The sequence below is a fragment of the Nuphar pumila genome, chromosome 5 (genome assembly GCF_984573655.1).
Source record: "Nuphar pumila chromosome 5, dmNupPumi1.hap1.1, whole genome shotgun sequence".
Lineage (NCBI taxonomy): Eukaryota > Viridiplantae > Streptophyta > Magnoliopsida > Nymphaeales > Nymphaeaceae > Nuphar > Nuphar pumila.
This window is the reverse complement of record NC_143253.1, coordinates 117,529,086-117,549,983: the sequence shown is the minus strand read 5'-3', so window position 1 is coordinate 117,549,983 and position 20,898 is coordinate 117,529,086. Positions and strand designations below refer to the sequence as shown.

Genomic DNA, 20,898 nt, shown 5'->3' with positions numbered 1-20,898 from the left:
CATAGAGTGCTCTTTTCAGCTTGCATACATACCGATTGACATCTTGTTCTGCATACCCAGTGGGTTGTTCCACATGGACTTCCTCTTTTAGGTCCTCATGTAAAAAGACATTTTTTACATCTAACTGGCTCAATGTCTATCAATGTTCAATGGCTAGACTCAACACAATACAAATGGTCATCATCTTAACGACAAGACTGAAAGTTTCATCAAAGTCCTGTCCTTGTTCTTGTGTGAATCCTTTGGCTACAAGTCTAGCTTTATATCTTTCAATGCTCCCATCTGGTTTATATTTTATCTTGTACACCCACTTCGACCCAACCACATTTCTATTTAGTGGTATAGGCACAACCTCCCATGTACCACATTCATATAAGGCTTCCATTTCTTCATTCATTGCTTTGATCCATCTTCTAGAACTTGCAGCTTGATAAAATGTGAGAGGCTCATCCTCTTTATTTATGGACGTTAGGAACAGTTGAAAATCCAATGAAATTTTTTATAGCTTACCCACCTGTCAAGCGGATGTCGGGTCCGGGAGGATCTTCTGATGTCCAACATCTGTGGAGCAGGAGTAGAAGGACTCGTATCTGTGCAAGGAATGGATGAGGGCTCTTTCTCTCGCCGGGTGTATACAACACCCTTATACCTTACTGGCTCCAAGTTTTATGTGGTAACCTTTTTTGGTTGGAAAGCATTTGCTGATTCCTCACATATCTCCTTCTGGCTGCAATCTGTAGGACAATCTTCCTTAGCATTGGAGAAGAGTTCTGAATTTAACCATGGATAGTACACCTCAACACTGGGACTTAAGTCAGCAACATGAAGACTTGAGTTAGCAGGCTGATTGTTAAAATTGATTTCGTCAAGAATGACATTTCTTGATATTTTGACGTGTTTGCTCAATGGATCATAGCACCTATACCCCTTGTAGTCTTCAGCATATCTCACAAACCTGCACTTTAAGGCTTTGTCTTGAAACTTATGTCTCAATGAGCTGTCAATGTGAACTTAATAAACGAATCCAAACACATGTAATTCATGATAATCGGGTTGTATGCCAAATAGAGAGAAAAGTGGTGACTTATTTTCTAAAATGGTCATAGGCAATCGATTTATCACATGGACTGTGGAGTGGAAAGCTTTTGTCCATAGGGTAATAGGGAGATTACTTTTGTGCATTATGCTCATTGCACTTTCAACAATATGTCGATGCTTCCTCTCAGCAATCCCATTTTGTTGAGGTGTATGTGGGCAAGACACTCTTTTCTTTATCCCATTATGTTGAAGAAAACCAACAAAATCACTAGAAGAAAATTCACCTCCTCCATCACGTTGGAAATTGAGAATGTTGGTAGAGAAATGATTTTGGACAAAGGAATGAAATTTTTGAAACAATCCAAAAACTTCTGATTTGTGCTTCATGAAAAATATCCAAGTATAGTGTGAATAACTATCAACGAAAATAAGGTAATATTTACTACTAGAAACAGAAGCTATTGGGGCAGGACCCCAGACATCAGAACATATGATCTCAAAGGGCCTTAAAGCTCTCTTATTAATTGAATTGAAGGGCAAAACATGACTCGTACATAAATGACAACTAGGACACTTTATATCACTAGCTTCTGAACTCAGACTGGACTTGGGAATGAAATTATTCGAGACAAGTTTTCAATAAAATGACGACCACAATGACACAAACGATTATGCCAAAGAGTTGGCTTATTACATTCAGAGATGGCAAACACATATTCAGAAGAAACAAAAGATGGATGTTAATGAGGCTTCAAGGATGAATAGGCAGAATGAACAGAGAATGAGGGATCTTCTTGAAAGATGTACATGTTGCCTCATCTCTTTCCCCCAGCGAATGTCTCTCTCGTGCGAAGATCCTTGACATAAACAGAAGAGGGAGTAAATTCAACTGATGCATTAACATCATCAACAAGTTTTGAGACAAAAACAATGTTCTTCTGAATATTAGGAGCATGAATAACCTTTAAAAGATTAAGAGAAGACTTGGACATGGGTATAATGACATTTCCAATATGTGAGATGGAGTGATGAGAACCATCTCCTGTGACTATGCTATTTTTACCAACATAAGAAGTAAGATTCAAGAGTTTACTCGCATCACCCGAGACGTGGGTCGCTGCTCCGGAGTCGACGTACCAAATGCCTTTATCATTTTGTTTCATATTCAAGCCTGCCAAATAGCAACTCCTTTACTTCTCCATCCCTCTTAGCATCTGTTTGTGGGGGTTTTCCCTTATTTTGAGGGTTAAACCAACAATTTGCTTTAATATGCCATTTCTTATTGCATAGGAAGCAAGTAGGAATAGGCTTTTGTCTCTATATACTTGGCGTTGGAAGTAGACCACGACCCCCAAAAGCATTTCTCCCTTGTCCTCCCCTTCCTCGAAAGGAATTTCCTCCTCTACCTCTACCATAAGTCAGCCCCGTAGCCAGTTCCTGAATGCACATGGGCGTCCTCAGAAAACCCTTTCAGGGTCATTTCATACTGCAGTATCTTTGCACGAAGATCTTCAAATTTTGGAAGCTCTGGGAGACACAATAAAGATGTCGTCAGAACATGATAGTCCGGACCCAATCCACTCAAGGTCTGTTGCACCTTGTCTTTATTGTAAGATTTTGATATATGTGGGTTGTAACAAGAGAGAGAGATAGAGAGGGAAATAGGAAAACCTGAGAGGGAGGAAGAGAGGAGAGATAAAGTGGGGCGCAGAATACATCTCCCCCTTTGTATCATTCTATTTATACTCAAAATGTACATTTTACAAAATACATAATAAAAAAGGAATGTAATTACAAGTATGCCACCGCCTAGAGGCGCGTGCCTTAGGCGGTGTTATGGATTGGATCAAGATCTGATCCAATCCAAATGTGTCTTCTTAACAGCCCCCCTCAAGTTGGGCATGGGGATGAATCATGCACAACTTGTTCTTCAAAGTCCAGAAGTGCTCGCCTGTAAGTCCTTTAGTAAACAAGTCCGCTACCTGTTGTGATGTAGGAATATATGTTGGAGAAATGACCCCGTCTTCAACCTTTTGACGAATGAAATGTTGATCAATCTCTATGTGTTTGGTACGACTGTGAGAGATGGGATTGAAAGCCATTTTAATAGCACTCTGATTATCACAAAGGAAGGAGGAGCTGGCAATGGGAAGTAAGAGTTCTCCAAGGAGGTGTCGTAACCATGCAACTTCAGCAGTGCCGGCAGCCATGGCTCTATATTCTGCTTCTGTGCTTGACTTGCAAATGGCCCGTTGTCTTTTGCTACTCCAACAGACGAGATTGGAGTCAAGAAAAACACAATAACCCGAAACAGACCGTCTCTCATCTGGATCACCCCCCCAGTCAGCATCAGTATAGGTATAAAGATGATGTCCATCCAAGACATTTGAGGACCTTGTGTAAACGAGGCCATCTCCAATAGTAGCTTTGAGATAGCGTAAAATCCGCTTAACTGCTTCCATATGCTCTTCTGTGGGAGCATGCATGAATTGAGAGACCTGATTTACTGCATATACTATGTCAGGACGGGTAAAAGTGAGGTATTGCAACATGCCAACAATACTTCGATAAAACCGAGGATTAGGATATGCATCACTTCCATCAAGAGCACGCAACTTGGAATTAAGAACACTGGGAGTATTTATGGGTTTGCACTGCGACATCCCTGCCTTGTTTAATATGTCAAGAGCATACTTATGTTGAGTGAGAGTCATCTCATTATCCTTTCTATCAAGTTCAACCCCCAAGAAGTATCGTAGCTCGCCAAGATCTTTCATTTTAAAAGCCTCTTGTAGGACCTCTTTAACATGAGCGATATGAGAGGAAGAGTTTCCCGTGAGTACTATATCATCCACATATATGAGAAGCCAAGTTACAGTTTCACCTGACCAATATAAGAATAAAGAATGATCAAGAGCGCTTCGAGTGAAACCAGCCTGCTGAATATGGAGAGAGAACCTGTCAAACCATGATCTAGATGCTTGTTTGATCCCATATAATGACTTCTGTAGTTTGCAAACCCATTGAGTAGGATCACTTGATGCATACCCTGGAGGTTGCTCCATATATACTTCTTCTTTCAAATAGCCATGAAGAAATGCATTCTTCACATCCAACTGATATAAAGGCCATCCATATGACACTGCCAGTGAAAGAATAACTCGTATTGTCCCCATCTTGACAACTGGACTGAAAGTCTCATCATAATCCTCACCATACTGTTGAGTGAATCCTCTGGCAACAAGACGGGCTTTGTATCGATCAACACTGCCATCGGGTTTATATTTAATCTTATAAACCCATTTGGAACTCACTACATTTTTCCCGTCTGGTCGAGGAACAAGAGCCCAAGTTTGACATTCATGCAAGGCAGACATCTCCTCATTCATGGCATCAATCCAACGTCTATCTTGAGAGGCTTGATCATAACTCTTGGGCTCCTCATTTTTGTTCACCTCTGTCATAAAGATCTGAAAATCTAAAGAAAAATTGTCATAGCTGACCCACCTGTCAATTGGATGTCTCACCCGTTCTGATCTACGTGGAAGAACATTGGTTGTGTCTGAAGCACGGATAGAGGGAAGCCTTCTACTATAGGTCATCCCTGAAAAATATCCAGATGGTCGAGGATCACATGTGGATGGTTCTGAATCAACTTGGGATGAGGCAAAGGAAGTGTCATGACATATTGGAGCCGAAGATGTGGATCACCCTGTGGAGATAAGATTTCAGCACTTAGCCATGGATCATAAGTCTCAGGATCAGCATTGGATTCCACAAATGTGTCTGTCGAGTCCTTGAATCTGAGTTCATCAAAAACAACATGACGGGAAATGTGTACACGCCCAGTTTTGGGATTGTAACATCTATACCCTTTATAACTGTCAGAATAACCAATAAATCTGCACATAATAGCCCGATCCTGAAATTTGTTTCGTAAAGAGACATCAACATGAACATAACAAATACACCCAAAAACCCGCAGCACATTGTAATCAGGGTGTTCATGATGTAAAAGGAAATATGGAGAGTTTCCTTCAAGTAATGACAATGGCAAACGATTGATGATATATACGGCAGTATGGAAAGCTTCAGTCCAAAGAGTCATGGGGATGCCAGTATTATGTAACATGCTTAATGCAGATTCAACTATATGTCTGTGTTTTCTCTCTGCTATGCCATTTTGTTGAGGTGTATGTGGACAGGAAATCTGTCTAGTGATCCCATGATTTAGTAAGTACTCAGTAAATTCTTTTGAGATAAATTCTCCCCCACCATCACATTGGAAATGCACAATATTAGAGGAGTATTTGTTGCGGACTAAGACATGAAATTGAGTAAACAAGTGAAACACTTCGGATTTATGCTTCATAAAATAAATCCAAGTGTATCGAGAGTAAGAATCAATAAAAACAACATAATATTTGCTCCCAGAAGAAGAAGAAAGAGGAGCTGGTCCCCAAACATCAGAATATATTGTCTCAAATAATTTGGATGCTCGTTTATTTATCAACTGAAAAGGCAAGGCATGGCTCTTACAAATATGACAATTAGAGCACATGTCTGACTCATTGACAGGACTCAGACTGGACTTGGGGATGAACCCATTCTTAACAAGATCACGAATAAAAGAATGACTGCAATGACCTAAACGGCCATGCCAAATGAATGACCTATCATACTCTGTTAAAGCAACAGGATGAGGACTAGGAGAAGACGGAACAGAGACACTTGACGCAGACACTGTTGGAGCTTCCTCAAGAACGTACATGTTGCCCTTGCGAACACCCTCAGCGAATGTCTTCTTGGTTCGAGCATCCTTGACATAAACAGAAGATGGAGTAAATTCAACAGAGGAATTAGAATCATCAATAAGCTTAGAGACAGAAATAATATTTTTCTTGATATTTGGAACAACTAGAACATTTTTCAAGGGTAAAGAACAGTGAGACAAAGACACTTGTGCATTTCCAATGTGGGATATCTTATGATGGGATCCATCTCCTGTAACAACTGAGCCTTGAGCTAAATAAGGGAGAGCACTAGAAAGTTTACCTGCATTATCAGTCACATGAGTTGCTGCACCAGAGTCCACATACCAAGTTCCTTCCTCATTCTGTTTAAAATTGATCTTGGACATAGCAGTCATAAGAATTTGTTGCACATCTGGAGGAATATGGTTGCCTGGCACATGTGAACTCGTCTGCGTGTTATCGCGTCGAACCCCTTTGCCTTTGTTCTGCGGATTGTGCCAACACTCAGACTTTACGTGTCCCTTTTTGTTACAATAAAAACAAGTAGGGATCCTCCGTGGGATATTTCCCTGTGTGGTAGCCTGAGGAGTAGGAAGGATTCCTCTTCCCGTCCCTGGTTGCACATGGAACCCTCTAGCACGATTCCCTGGATGAGAATAAGTGTTTGTAACAAGAACATTGTGTTGACCATGCGGCAATAAGTCCTGACGTTGCAATCGGCTGGCTTCATGTTGAAGCAGTTTTGCCTTGAGATCTTCAAATGAGGGAAGGGAAGGCAACACCTCTAAAGCAGTACAGAAGACATCGAAATCAGGTCCCAACCCACTTAGGACTTGTTGAACTTTGTCTTTATCGTTAATAGGGTGTCCCACAATGGCCAGTTGATCACTAATATTCTTCAGTTCAGTCATAAACTCCAAAACTGATCTAGTACCACGCTTGCAATCTTGAAATTGCCTCTTAAGTTGAAGAAATCGGGCTTCAGAAATTTGGGAATATGTTGTGGCTAAGGCCTGCCACAACTCCATTGCAGTGAGATCATCATCAATCCCTGAAAGGGTTGATGTGATATAAGCAACAAGAGCTTGATCATGTGCCGTCCATGTATCATAATCCGGATTAGGCTCAGTTAATGTGCTTTCAACTTCCCCGGCAGCATTCTTCACATCAGTCACATTGAACTCAGGTGGTGCAGGAAGAGAGCCATCAATGTGGCCATAAAGCCGATGACTCTTGATAAAGGGGATGATTTGACGTTTCCACGTCAAATAATTGGTTTGATTGAGTTTTTGAGAGATAAGTTGAGAAAGAAAGCTGGAAGAGAGGGCAGCCATAGAGGGATTTAAGGTAAAACTAGGGCAAAATTTGAGAAAATTAGGGGCGGATTGAAAATTAGGGCAGAAATTAGGGCACAGTGGAGACAAAAACAGATGGTGTTTTCGGAGTAAAAGGAGATCTTCACGATAAGAAAGAAAAAGAAGAGGAGAAATAGGGTTATTTGGGAGAAAGAGAAAGAGGGATTCACGGCAAGAAGGAGAGAGGTTTAGGGATTTTGGGAGAGAGGAACTTACGATCAAGAGAGGGATCCCGCACGATATGTCTTCAGCCCGAACCTTGCTCTGATACCATGTAAGATTTTGATATATGTGGGTTGTAACAAGAGAGAGAGATAGAGAGGGAAATAGGAAAACCTGAGAGGGAGGAAGAGAGGAGAGATAAAGTGGGGCGCAGAATACATCTCCCCCTTTGTATCATTCTATTTATACTCAAAATGTACATTTTACAAAATACATAATAAAAAAGGAATGTAATTACAAGTATGCCACCGCCTAGAGGCGCGTGCCTTAGGCGGTGTTATGGATTGGATCAAGATCTGATCCAATCCAAATGTGTCTTCTTAACATTTATCACTGACGAGACATCCCACAATAGCCAGCTGATCTGTGATGCCTTTCATTTTATTCAGGTACTCCATAATAGACATTGAATCTTTCTTCAATATCACGATTCTCGCTTCAGAGACTTGCGAATATGCCTGAACTAGCTTGTCCCATAGCTCTTTGGCTAAACAATCATCGGGAATAGCTACAAGAACTTTTTGTGAGAGTGTTGAGGTGATGTATGACACTAATGCTTGATCTTTTTTCATCCAAGCAACATAATCTGGATTTTTGAGAAGAACAATAGATTGCGCCCCTTTATCATCCGTCTTTTCCTGCGAAGTGAACTTTGGAGGGGGTGAGACCGATCCATCCAGATGACCAAAGAGATCCTAACTCCTTATAAAAGGAACAATATGCCTTTTTCAGGTCAAGAAGTTGGAATTATTCAGCTTTTCAGATACCAATTGGTTGAGAAAATTAGAGGAAAGGCCTGACTGCGGGAAAGATGACTCCATTTGAAAATATTGTGGAAAAGGAAAGAAGAAAGAGAAATGGAGAAATGCCTGGACCAGACAAAGAAATCAGTCACTCGAATATTTTGTCCCCTTTTTTTTTAGGGTGACAGATATATTATATTCGGGTATGATCAGAAAAAAAACTGAACGAAACTGAATATCAAAATTGAATCAGTGTCAGATTCAGTGAAAACGTGAAACAGGGTTATGAATGCTTCAAGATAAAAGTAATGCAAACTGAAACAGCACAATATTGATTTCAGAGAGTAAAATATTCAGACTTAAACATGAAACAACACAATAATGAAGAAATGGTTCCAGATTAAGTAAGATCGTGAAATAGAAATATGAAAAGATCGTGAAACAAAAATATGAAAAGATCGTGAAACAAAAATATGAAAAGATTCAAAATAAAGGATTGTGCAGACGGAGATCGAGTGAAGGAAACTGGTCTGCGTCTCTTCACGTCGACAAATCCACACGAAAATCCCTTTTGGGTAAGGAAAAGATTGATTTCGAGAGAATCAGATCTAAAAACAAAAGAAGAGAAGGAGGAGACGCTGACGGAAGAGAAGGAGATGTTGATAAGAAGGAGATATTATCATTCTTACCAGAACTGAAAATAGAAAGAAAGGAGGAAGAAGTCGCACGCAGACGAGAAGGCTGAAAGGTCGATATTTCTGGAAGGCGATCTCAGTCCCAGCTTCAACACCGCTCCGGTACCATGTTAAAATGAAGATCTCCACGTTCACCTATGCAGGAAAGAAGGAACGAGATATTGAGAGAAGGGGCTGCAGGGAAAACTCGTTAAAAGGAATTCAGCGTGTATTCATTTGTATTAGATTTTGAGTATATAACTAATACATAGTTTTAGGGTACAAAAATACCCTTTAACGACAAGCTTAATTACAACACTTTTATCATTTGGATCTTGACCCGATCCAGTACAGGAGTCGGGTCTGGTCCTGCAGAGACCCAACTTGGGTCCAAGACCCAATAACGACTTCTTTTCAAATACCCCTGATGGGTATTTTGTTTACATACATTTAAATACACACATATATATTAATACATATGTATATATATACATATATATTCGGTACATAATCTTCACAATGAAAACAAAGCCTTTTCAACTTGCTGTCCAGCTTGAGATTCAACAATTATAAGGGGCAGAATTGCTTCTGGTATACTGGCTGCATGGCGGAACCACAATTGGCATCACCAATTTGCCAACATGCCGAGTAGGTATAACATACTGGCCTTGATTTTGGGTTGAATGACCTTTTCTTCTAAGGTAGACTTGAAGGGTTCATCCCATTTTTGCACAATTGAATGCAATTTTCTAGATATATCCTCACTTAAAGTACCCATGGAGTCACATTATTGCAAATTATCATGGCATGTTAGGAACTCAAGATGGCACCTTGTATGAATTTTGAAGGACCAAGAGTAGAAAATTCTGTACTTTGACACTTTCAACTGCATCCTTACATGCTTCTTGTTTGCAGAAATCCACATTGTGAGATTTAGAGCTTTTTAGTGCAAGGATTATAACATCAAAATCCTTTATGCTGTTCATCATAACCCACAAGTCCGTAAATTCTAGCATGAGGGGAGAATTTTTTGCTCAGTGACGTGTCCATGCGTACAAAGCACTCACAAATATGAATAGCCGGAAGGTTTGCCAAACAAAGCATGATATAGAGATCTGGCATCCAAAATGTCATGGGCATGAGGTTAATGAGGAAGACAGTCACGTAGAATGCCTTAGTACATAATTAGTTTTGTAAACCACTCGTATATAACATGGTTAATGTAGTATCCACAATATACCTATGCCTCCTTTCTGATATATCATTTTTCTAAAGTGTGCAAGGGTATAAGATCTCATGTTTAACCCTAGTATCCAAGAGATAGTATTTAAAGGCATTAGATGAACATTCACCACCTCTCTCACTCCTAAAAGTACAAACATGAGCGAAAAATAATTTTCAGTACAAGGCTTGAAATTTTTTAACATGAAAAGGTCTTCAGATTTACATCTAGAAAAGAAAATAAATGAGTGAAATTATCCACAAAGATAACATAAGAACATGATTTAGATAAAGAATCATTCAAGATAGGTCACCATGCATCTAAATGGATAAGCTAGAAAGTAAAAAGAAGTTTTTTCATTTATTGAATCAAAAGTTAGCAATTGACTTGTGAAAACTTGGCAACTTTCACATTCATCCTGCCAAGAACTATGTTTAAAACTGAATGATAGATGTCCTTTAAAACAAATCATTAGGATTTCATTTAATCTTATACTTAACAAGAAGCCATGACACATAAATTAAGTTTCATTTAATCTAAAGAACCTAAAACATTAGAGACTCAAGGAACCAGAAGAGATATAAACCTGAACAAGGCCAAAATGAGATATTGAGCACATATTTCCATTAGCAATTTTTTGTTTTCTAAATAGAGGATTAAATGAGAGTTTATCTGCATTTTTTACATGACTGACAATCCTGAAATCCACATACCATGAGTCCTAACAAGCAGACCCCATACCCAAAATTCAGAAAGAAACACTCTAGGACAGTATGATCTTGAGTACTAGAGGATATGGCAGTCAGTCCATCATATGAAGTGAATCCTAGCTGGTGTTGGTCCTTCTATCATGTACGAAGCTCCAATATTATTATTTGAATCATACCAACAATTACTTGACAAGTGTCTGTGAATAATGTGCTAAGAAAAAGAAAAGGTGGTTATTTACTTGACGCCACAATTCATAGTGGGCAATATCCCACACTCACCAAAGGCACCTGGGAAAGGACTATATGTTGATGGAAGCCCTCTACCACGTTCTCCTTTTCCTTTATGCTTCTGCCTCTTCCATGTGTTCACATTGAGAAGTTATTCAGGTTTAGAACCTCATGAACATCTCTAATGCTGCTACATTTGCCAATCTTAGGCACAGACGTAGCCTCATATTGTAGAAGGGCCTCAAGACATCATAAGATGATAGAGGCCACTATGCTATGGAACTTTGTGTCCAGACCATTAACGATTGTTGCAACAAGGTTTCTGATACTGGGCATTTGATAGCAGCAAGATGATATAATGCCACTATAATAAACTCAAATCTGTGTCTCATGATCTCATCTCATGCACAAGATGATTGAAGACTCGACTTCAAATGCATGAGATGAGACACAAAGACTTGAGAACACATCTAATACAAATAATATCAGTTCACACATAATATATCTAGGAGCCTGAAGAACAATTCATTGGGATAAAATAGAGGTGATGAAAGTGATTAGCTGTTGGTCCTTCATATGCCAAACTTCAAAATTATGGTTCTTATTGAAAACTTGTATGTTACTTGCAATTTCTTTCCCTTTGTCAATCTCCTGAGATGCAAGGTATTTAGAAGGCATATGATCAGTTCCATTAAAGTGACCTGTAAGATCATGCCCTTATATGAAGGGGACAATCTGGTTTTATCACGCTAGGAAATTGGATGAATCTAATTTGTCCAAGAAGAGTTGGGATAAAAAGGAGCAACTAAAAGTGAGAAAAAGGGAAAAGAAGGGAGGAATAGGAAAGAAAAGAAGCAAAAAAAAGGGAAAACCAATAAAAGGGAGGAAGAAGGAAGATTATGAGGCACTGATAGCCTTAGATTTGCTTAGGATCCACTGCACATCCGCTAGAAGCCGCTCTGATACCATGTTAGTTTTGCGTAATGCATTAGAGAGGAAAAAAAGAAGGGAGAAGAAAAAACATTGGCAGCAAGGGTGAATATCTGCACCCTTTAACATTAGATTTCATTATGTAGGTATTTGGGGTTTATAAGACAAAATGATAGAAATATCCTTGATGACAACCAATATCACAAAGTGTTCCATGAATCTACGAGGCTCATAATAGTGTTGAAGACATTAATTAAACAAATTACTTCTATTTGCATAAATGACAAGAATTTTGGCTTGTTGATTCGACCAATCGGTGCACTATAGCATATAAAGTGGCAAATAAAAAGTAAAAAATTCAAATTTCATTCAAGCCACATTTTTACTCAAGAGACTAAAAAAGGAACAAGTTCCTTCATCAATAAACAGTGAACCTTACCTCCTGCAAAGGGCCTAATGAAATATTTGTTGGCACACCATTCAGTAATGTATGCATACATAACTTTATTGCTTTGTGTAAATCTTTCAAGTGTCCCCATTTTGGTTGCCTTGCTAAGCCTGCACCATTTAAAAAAAACTAGAATGAAAAATAAAATTCAACTGTTACAATAACAAAGATTGGTGTCCTTAATTGTGTTATCATTTGATGAACTCATCACGACATGGCAATCAAAATAGCAGATTTCCGTACCATATTCATCAATTGGAGCATCATAGTCATAACTCGTGGTGATGAATGGCCCCCCAGAAGTGCGACCAAAATTTGTTCCACCATGATACTTTCACCAAATCACAAGGTGCAAATTGAACAAATATAAGCAGAAAATACTAAAGAATCATCTTTCAAGATATGAAGAGGGATGCAAAACTAAAACCATCAAGTTAGTATATTTGAATAGTTCACTTTTGTTACCATGTAATAATTTTGAAGAGCTCCTCCCTTTTGAAAAAACCGAGCAACAGCAAATGCAACATCTTCAGGTGGTCTATGAGGGTCTCGAGCCCCAAATGTCTTGAACCTGAAACATGGGAAGCAGTCACTTCTCTAGAAGAAGATATAACATTAAAAAATAAAATTAGAAAAGGCCATTGAACACTAGTAATGACTGTAAACCTAAAACACTTCCTTTGGTGAAAATTTCCGTAGGTGACTGCTTCACATTAAAAATAGGTTAGTAACCTGCCCATGTGAGGCCATGATCTCCCCATTAGGCTCAAAGTTAATTTCATAATCTATGAAATGCAGTTGGCTTTATAACCATGTAGAGATTATTCTATAGCAGGCAATTGGAGATTAATACATATATCATGGTTACCTACAGCATGCTCTATACAAGAGGCATGAAAGACCCTCCCATCATCGATCTATTATGTCAAAGACTTGGTGGTCAACTATAGTTTTCACTTGAAGTGTACACCTACCTTCATGCATACGGGGAAGTTTCATTCAGTTTGAACTAATGATATATGATGTTTGGTAGAGAACGGCTTGTGTTCCCAGAGAACTTGGTTAAAAATATAACTCCAGTTAATAGGTTCCAATGAAAGCCACGAGGTATCACTGGTGATGGATCAAGCATTGATCACCATAGTTATTGACCAATAAAGTTACTTCAAATATACTATTTTTTTCTTTAACTTTTTGCAAACTAGTTTCTCTTCTAATCATAAATTTAACATGATTGTATTCAAATAAATTGAATTCAGTTAGGTTGCTAGCATTATTTGAATCCAAAGGAGGATCGGGAAAGGGGTCAAGTGAAAGGCTTAGGGGGGAGTACTTGATCCCAAAGAAGGTAATATAAAAAGGAAGAAAACTTCCGGGGACTGCACCAGCATAAATGTAAAAAGGTTAACAACCTGCTTCTTAATGATCTTGTCAGTTCTCTTAGAAGGTGTGGAACTAGACATCTAAGCAAAGCTGCAGAATGCACCAAGTTTAGTCTTGACTTGCTGAACACAGTTTTTTTTTCCTCAAAGCTATCAGAGGCGCTGACATGGTTGGTGGCAGGCTCTTTCAGATGTTAGAGGGTTCGTGTGTATCCTAAATTGAGAAGTTCTAGAGTATATGATATTAGACTATCATTTAAACTACCATTTTTTTGAACTCGAAACAATTTTTACAGAAACTCAAGCTTCCATCAAGGACAAGGTTTCAAATGACAGTAGATCATTGAAGGTCTAACTGAACCAAAATGATATTAAGCAAGGTTTGACATCTTCTTGCGCAAAGTAGAGGCTGGTTATGAGATGCATCACACTAAACTTCAGAGAAAGGAAATATTTTGTACACTATGGTCTTAAACTTAGGAGAAACAACCAACACCTAACAGTATGTGATGAAAGTTGGCACATGAGAGGGAAGCGGGGATGTTCTCACATCCAAAGATATCATCTGATGCCTCCTATACATATCACAATAGAGTTTCTAAAATCTAACCCTCACAAGCTTTGTGGTGATGAGATTATGAATGACTACATTAGGATCAAAATATCGGCGAAAACACCCGCTGATGAGATTTTTTGGCAAGAGTTGACCATGGAGTGATGAAGAATGTGTTGGGGATGAAGGACAGGAAGCTAATGGAACTTTCTGTATGGTAAATGGTCATCGGTGATAGCTGAAGCAGTCACCTTGGATATTGAAGAGGAACAAAATTCTCTCTGCACTGGGCAAAACTAAAAAGTCTCCTAGCAGATGGGCATAACTAAAAACAATACATATACAAGAATCATTTATCGGAAGTTGGATGAGTTACTGAAAGACAACTATTTTACAAAAAATAATACAATTTCAAACTAAATTTAACTTAAAATTCTGGATGTGTATGGAAAATTTATTTTGGCATTTAAACACTGAAAGTACTAGAGGAAAATAGAGAATGAAACATACCATCCAGGCCAATTCTCAGTCCAAATTTTTGGCATGTTTTCATATATTGGCATGAATCCATCACAGTAAAATGAGTTACAGGTGGTGATCTGCAAGCATAGTACATTAAACTTCTAAGACTAACTCCATGACAGATAGTAGATAAACAAACAAGTAACAGAGAAACTAGGGAATTCAATTTGAAAAAATGTCCTCACGATGATGATTAATGCGTAGAACCATCATGGTATTTATAAATTCATTGGGGCCAAAAAGATGCAATGATCGTTTTATTCTACTAAAGTTTATGATATTAATAACACTTTATGGCTTATCCAACAAATATGACACTTCATGCATGTGTTTGTGTGTGTGTGTGTGTGCGTGTATGTGTACATGCCACTGAGTTCTCACATAAATATGAATCTACGCATGGCCAGCAGGGTTATTGAGAGGGAGCTGAGATGAAGGCACCAGATCAAACCCTGCTAGTGAACGGGTGTGTCCATAACTTTCAGAGGTGGGCCATGTAAGGCAGGGTGGTCTTGGGGCCCCACCCGGGGTTTTCCTTGTTTCGGCGAGGGTTCCTCGTCATAAAAATAATAATACTAATAATCAAATACGAAAATATATTTCAGGTTTTATTTCTGGAGATTTAACCTTATCAATTGCATAATCTATTAGTACATGTGTGGACTGTTTTATGCATTTCATGAAAGAGCAGTTTAATTTCATGTTTCCTCTAAGTTTCATGAATTTCTGAAATGAAATCCCTATTTATTATTCTGGTCATAAGTAATTTCCTTCTGCATATTGACTTGAAATTACTGAAACATTTTATGAGACGGGTTTGTGTATATCTCACTTGATTTTAATCCTTAGCCAAATCTGATACATTGATAACTCAATTCACAGCATCAATAGCATTCAAAACAATGCACCAAATTTAATGTTCATTCATACCAGTTCACAAGTGCACCCACATTTGACAGTTTCCTCTTCATACTGTTTCATCGTGCAAATAAATAATTAACAAATCCAATGATATACTAAAATGATAGATATATTAAACTGATAGTTTCAATGACTGTCCTCATGGTCACAGCAATGGCTTCACATACAGGTGACACTCAATATAATTGTCTTTTCACCTGACCAGTCATATATATTACTGAACACATGACATTTTCTCCCTATAACTGCAAGAGACATGGATAATTCAAATGATTCACTGCATTAACTCCATTAATTAAATACCAATCTCTGTCTTAATCTTATTTTCAATTGGCATTTATCTGTCATTGTCCTGGTATTAGATTTATAGTTAATCTTATTTCAGGCAATAGTGAGACATGGCTCCTCTGATTGTTTCCTTCAACCTCATTGATCCCTTTCTGGTTATTGTATATTTTTTTGATAAAAAATGCATTTTGTGTAGCAGAAAGAAGCAACCTATAGCAAGATCTATAAAATGAGGAACAGAATATATCTATAATGGTTGCCCAAGGATCTGACATCTCTTTGTTGCCTTCAGACTAAAGGCTTAATGGCTCACTGATCTATATTCGTTCCAATAATTGTTGCACTCCAGCAACAGGCCCATAGTCTGTCATTTATGTTTCAGTAAGGATGTGAGAATCGATCATCATTTTATCAGCAAAAAAACTGGACATTAAGAAAATACTACCAATTGTAATTTGACATGTACACTATGAATGCCTTAGCATCCTCTGGACATATACATGAGGTGGACAATCATAAAGAAATTTTGATCAGCCTAGAATTAGAAAATGCAAATTTTTTCAACTATTATCATGGGGGAATATTGAAAATTATACGGACACAAGGAAATGTTCAAAGATATATACAATAAATGTTTCAGAATCAAAGGACATCAGGTATAACCCCATGAACTAACATAAGCACATCATTGAAATGAATTATTATCAGCAAGACATGCAACCATTACCTCAATAGTGATGTGTTTCAGATTATGCGAAAAAAAAAACTCACCACAGGTTCCGGAGCATCCCATTGTTGACACATAATCCAAGGCACACCTGTGTTCTGAGAGAGAGCCATCCTTGCAGCCCAAGCTGCATATTGCTTTCCCCCATCTCCATAAGAACTTTCATAGTTTCCATATTCATTTTCTATCTATAAAAAGTGCATTGCCAGAATGAAATATTGATTAGAAAAAAACTATCCATTGGGAAATAAGTTGCAGATGGAGTAAACTTATTTGGATGCAGAATCTACAATAATGCATGCAATCCAGCTAGATATCTGTTCCTCTCATAAAAGAAGCATAGCTAGCATATGTATCCATTGCCTTTTACATGGTGTGAGTATCGTAGCTAATAAGCAAAGAGATAACCATATAATTAGTACATTTTAACATCGTAGTCAATCCCCTCACATATCAAAAGGCAAGCATAACAATGAATTACATAGGATCCACACATGGTTGCAAGAAAGATAATGTGTATATTAGCATTTTCACCCAACAGTCAATGTCCAGATGATAATTATCACATCAAGTCTGTATTTTCTCCAGATGCTGCATCCATAGGTCAGATATGAATTTCACATCCTACTAGAACTTTTTGGTAGTTAACTTGGATTTATGCAAGAGATATGTCTTTCAGCTCATCTCGTTGAAATTCATGTTCTGAAAATAACAGTTCCTAAACCAACAGAGGTTCAAGCATTTAAATCCATAATAGAACTGGCCTTTCTGTTAAGCTACTAGCGTGCTTGTTAAATGCCAGGAAACCGCGTAACTTTTTCATTGGGCATAAACTGTGTCCTTCAACAACTTCACTTCCCTTATAAGGAAAGACCACTGGAATCTGAAGTAAGCTTCCTATTTGTTTATATCTGATATTTTCCTCAACTTAAAACTATTCCAGACAGGAATAAAATTAAATGAAAGAATTCATTATTGCTTCATCTTGTCAATATTTTTCTTGCACCAGAAAAATATCTTCATAGCCATTTTCATTGGCTCATTAACTTTTGTAAAGTTAAATAAGCAATTTGAGAATACCACATTCACATGAAATTTAACAATTGTAACTTGACTATGCACTGGAACCTTTTTTAATTTTCCATATTCTCTACTCGATCAACATACTATAAACATGAATCCGAAGTCTAAATCTGAGCATCCTACTGTATCACAAATAGTTGGGAGTTTGCATAAAGGCTACACTGAGGGAAATACAAGGATCTTAACATTCAATGACAAGTATAGAAATGTGCCAAAAACAGAGTAGGTCTTGCCTGTGCTAAGATGATGGGGCCTCCTTGTGATGCAAAAAGTTTCTCGCGCTTCATCAATTTGACAATGTATGTTGTGAAGCTCTCCATGTGACTCTAAAACAAGAAACTGGACTATTATCACAAAAGCGTAATAACCAGTAGTCAAGTCTAGAGTTCCAATGTTGATAACGAAAATGAACTGTTCCATGGTAGTTTCCATACCTCAAAAGTTGTACTATTTGTTCGGAAAATGGTGCCAGGAATATAATGCAGCCAAACGGGCACTCCGCTACAAAAAAAAAAAATCAACTTGCATCAATATCAACCAATCAAAGGCACCTCTATAGGCATATTTGATAAATCAATGCAGAATTTAATTACATATATTTGCCGAATCAAATGATAAAAGAAACAGCCACTTTTATTTACACATTTTACAACTAAAACATGATGGAGAAAGAAAATGGACAGTGACCATTCTCCAGTGGATTCTTTCTAGGATTCCAATATGAAATCCTTTGATTAATAAGTTGGAAGTCATAGGGTGCACCATTCTTGGTGTATGAAGATTATCCAGAGTTTTGAGTCCTGCATGTAACAGGCAATGCTTAAAGTGGAAATCTTACGCACATGAATTACGATCCCTCCGAGACGATAGTTATCCACAAAACTGGGATAAGTTGGGAGGCTACATTGTGTTCCATACTGCAATATCCCACATTGCATCCAAAGTCCCAATAGACAGGAGTGAAAAACAGGGGAAGGAACGAACACCAACCCGAAATTCCACTCTGCAGCAATAAACGGCCCGATTCGAAGGATCGAATACATCCCAGCACGATTGACAAGCTTCAGAAACTTCACCAAATTGAACCTCCCTCCAAAATAATACTGCATTTCTCCCAAAATAATAATCAAGCTCATAATCAAAACCCGGAAAAAAAAAAGAAAACAATGGCAAAGAATCCACAAAAACATCAAAGAAAGCACATCTCTGGTAAAAGGAAACTCGCCTTGCCAGGAGAGTATTCATGACCATTCCAGAAGACGTAAGTCTCGATCACATCGACGCCACCATTCTTCGCCGTCTCTATAAGGCTTGGCCACATCTGAACATCAGAATTCTAACTCCATTAGACCTCCCCACCAAGCAAAACTCATACTACCAACCAAAGAAGAAAGAAAGAAATAGAGAAAATGGTGACACCATCAATACTACTAACTATACTATAAAATTCACCAATACTACAGCTCCATAGGATCTCATTTCAACAGAGCCAGGAGACTAAAGTCTAAGCGAGAGAGAAAGAGAGAGAGAGAATTGTTTGTTGGTTACCCCAGGAACGCTACGGGGATAGTGAATGGAGGCAGAGATGAGGAGCTTCCTCTGGCCATTGATTATGAGAGATCGGTGGTCGTAGGTGACGTTCCCGGTGAGGGAGAAGCTGGCAGAGAATGCTGCCAAAGAGAGGAGTAGAATGACTTCGCAGGAGAGTCTTGAAACACTCCCCATCATCATCATCATCATCATCACCATCACCTTCTTCTTCTTCTTATGTGAGGCTTCACAGAGAAGGAGAACACGAGCAGCAGCAGCAGGTGTGAGTCTACACTCTGCATACAAAGGTTGGTTGACGCTCTAAAGCTGACGTAGGGAGCATGGGAGGGAATCAATGGGACCCACATTTTGTCCACATGTGAGTCTCGGACTGGGAGCTCCCCTCACAGCTGGGTCCCGCATTGATGGTTCCCTGGGGACCCACTTCTGGTTTTAGTGGGTTTGGACTTTGGGTCGTGTTTGGGGTGTCATTCTTTTTTTGGGGAACTGGGTATTGTTGTTTTTAGTGTTGATCCAAAGAGAGGGGGGTTGTCAAACAAATAATGTCAGTGGATCGGATTTGGATCCTAAGCAGCTGTGGGCCCATTGTTTTTTTTTCTTTTTTCTTCCAAATATTTGGTTTTGTGGTTTTCAAAGAGAGAGATTACCATATCTTAATCAAACGTGTCTTTTAGTTCGTCGTGATCTAAGGCTGATGAGCATCCTGAGTACCAACAAGTCCGATTCATCTATTTTATCTTTCTCACCAGGTGGGGACCACCAAGCACATGCGCAAGGTGGCTTATTCATGAAGATGGTTTTTTTTTTTAAAGGCAAGCTGGGGTTAGGCAGACCCCACAAGTTATTATTCAACGTAACCACTGGGGTTTGAACCTGCAACGTCCAAAACAGGGAGACATGCACTGACTTCGTCACGTAGACGCAAAATCTCACATGTACGAACGAGAAATTGGCTACCATTTCTTTCCTAAAGTCCATAGTTAGCAACTGTGTCATATGGGTCACTCCATTTTGGCCTCCCTATCGTGTCATCTTATATATTAGCCATATTTAAACGCGAGATTTATGGAATTTTTTCAATTTCTCGCGAGTTTTTTGAAAAATGAGAAATTGCTAATGTATAAGCTAACACGATAGGGAGGCCAAAATGGAGTGTCCCATATGACACGGTTGCTAACTATGGACTTTAGGAAAGAAATGTTAGCCAATTGAGTTGGATCTGGATCTGGACCTTGACCCAACAAACTTATTTGTTTCACAAATGATGGTATTTTCTCTCTCTTATGTCAGATCTATGCCATGTGCCATTTCTGACAAACTCCAAAATCCACGCCCAAGATGTAATCTTGCAGTTCACGTTATCAATTTGTGAACTTATAGAATCATGCAAATTATGCCCTCATTGGAAAACCTCCAATGACTCGAGTGTCAAGATTGAGGAAATTGGTGGCTTAAATTTTGGTAACTCGCTTGTTCGAGAAGTGTCATTTCCTGGACCCACCTTTTTTAAATTGAGTTTATCAATTCACATCAATTGCAACCCTAAA

At 38.5% G+C, this 20,898-nt stretch overlaps 1 protein-coding gene across 1 annotated transcript in view; it reads right to left on the bottom strand.

The window, feature by feature from the left end:
* LOC149838315 (beta-galactosidase 10-like) overlaps positions 1 to 19,525 on the bottom strand; it is a 97,066-nt gene extending 77,541 nt beyond the window's left edge. The window contains exons 1-10 of the mRNA XM_090008224.1: positions 19,349 to 19,525; positions 19,026 to 19,121; positions 18,791 to 18,903; positions 18,235 to 18,301; positions 18,034 to 18,126; positions 16,762 to 16,905; positions 14,770 to 14,858; positions 12,790 to 12,895; positions 12,568 to 12,655; positions 12,316 to 12,434 (exon numbers count right to left, since the gene is read on the bottom strand). Coding sequence (XP_089864350.1) covers positions 12,316 to 12,434; positions 12,568 to 12,655; positions 12,790 to 12,895; positions 14,770 to 14,858; positions 16,762 to 16,905; positions 18,034 to 18,126; positions 18,235 to 18,301; positions 18,791 to 18,903; positions 19,026 to 19,121; positions 19,349 to 19,525 — 1,092 coding nt within the window. The remainder of the gene's footprint in view (positions 1 to 12,315; positions 12,435 to 12,567; positions 12,656 to 12,789; positions 12,896 to 14,769; positions 14,859 to 16,761; positions 16,906 to 18,033; positions 18,127 to 18,234; positions 18,302 to 18,790; positions 18,904 to 19,025; positions 19,122 to 19,348) is intronic.
* Positions 19,526 to 20,898: the final 1,373 nt, after the last annotated feature.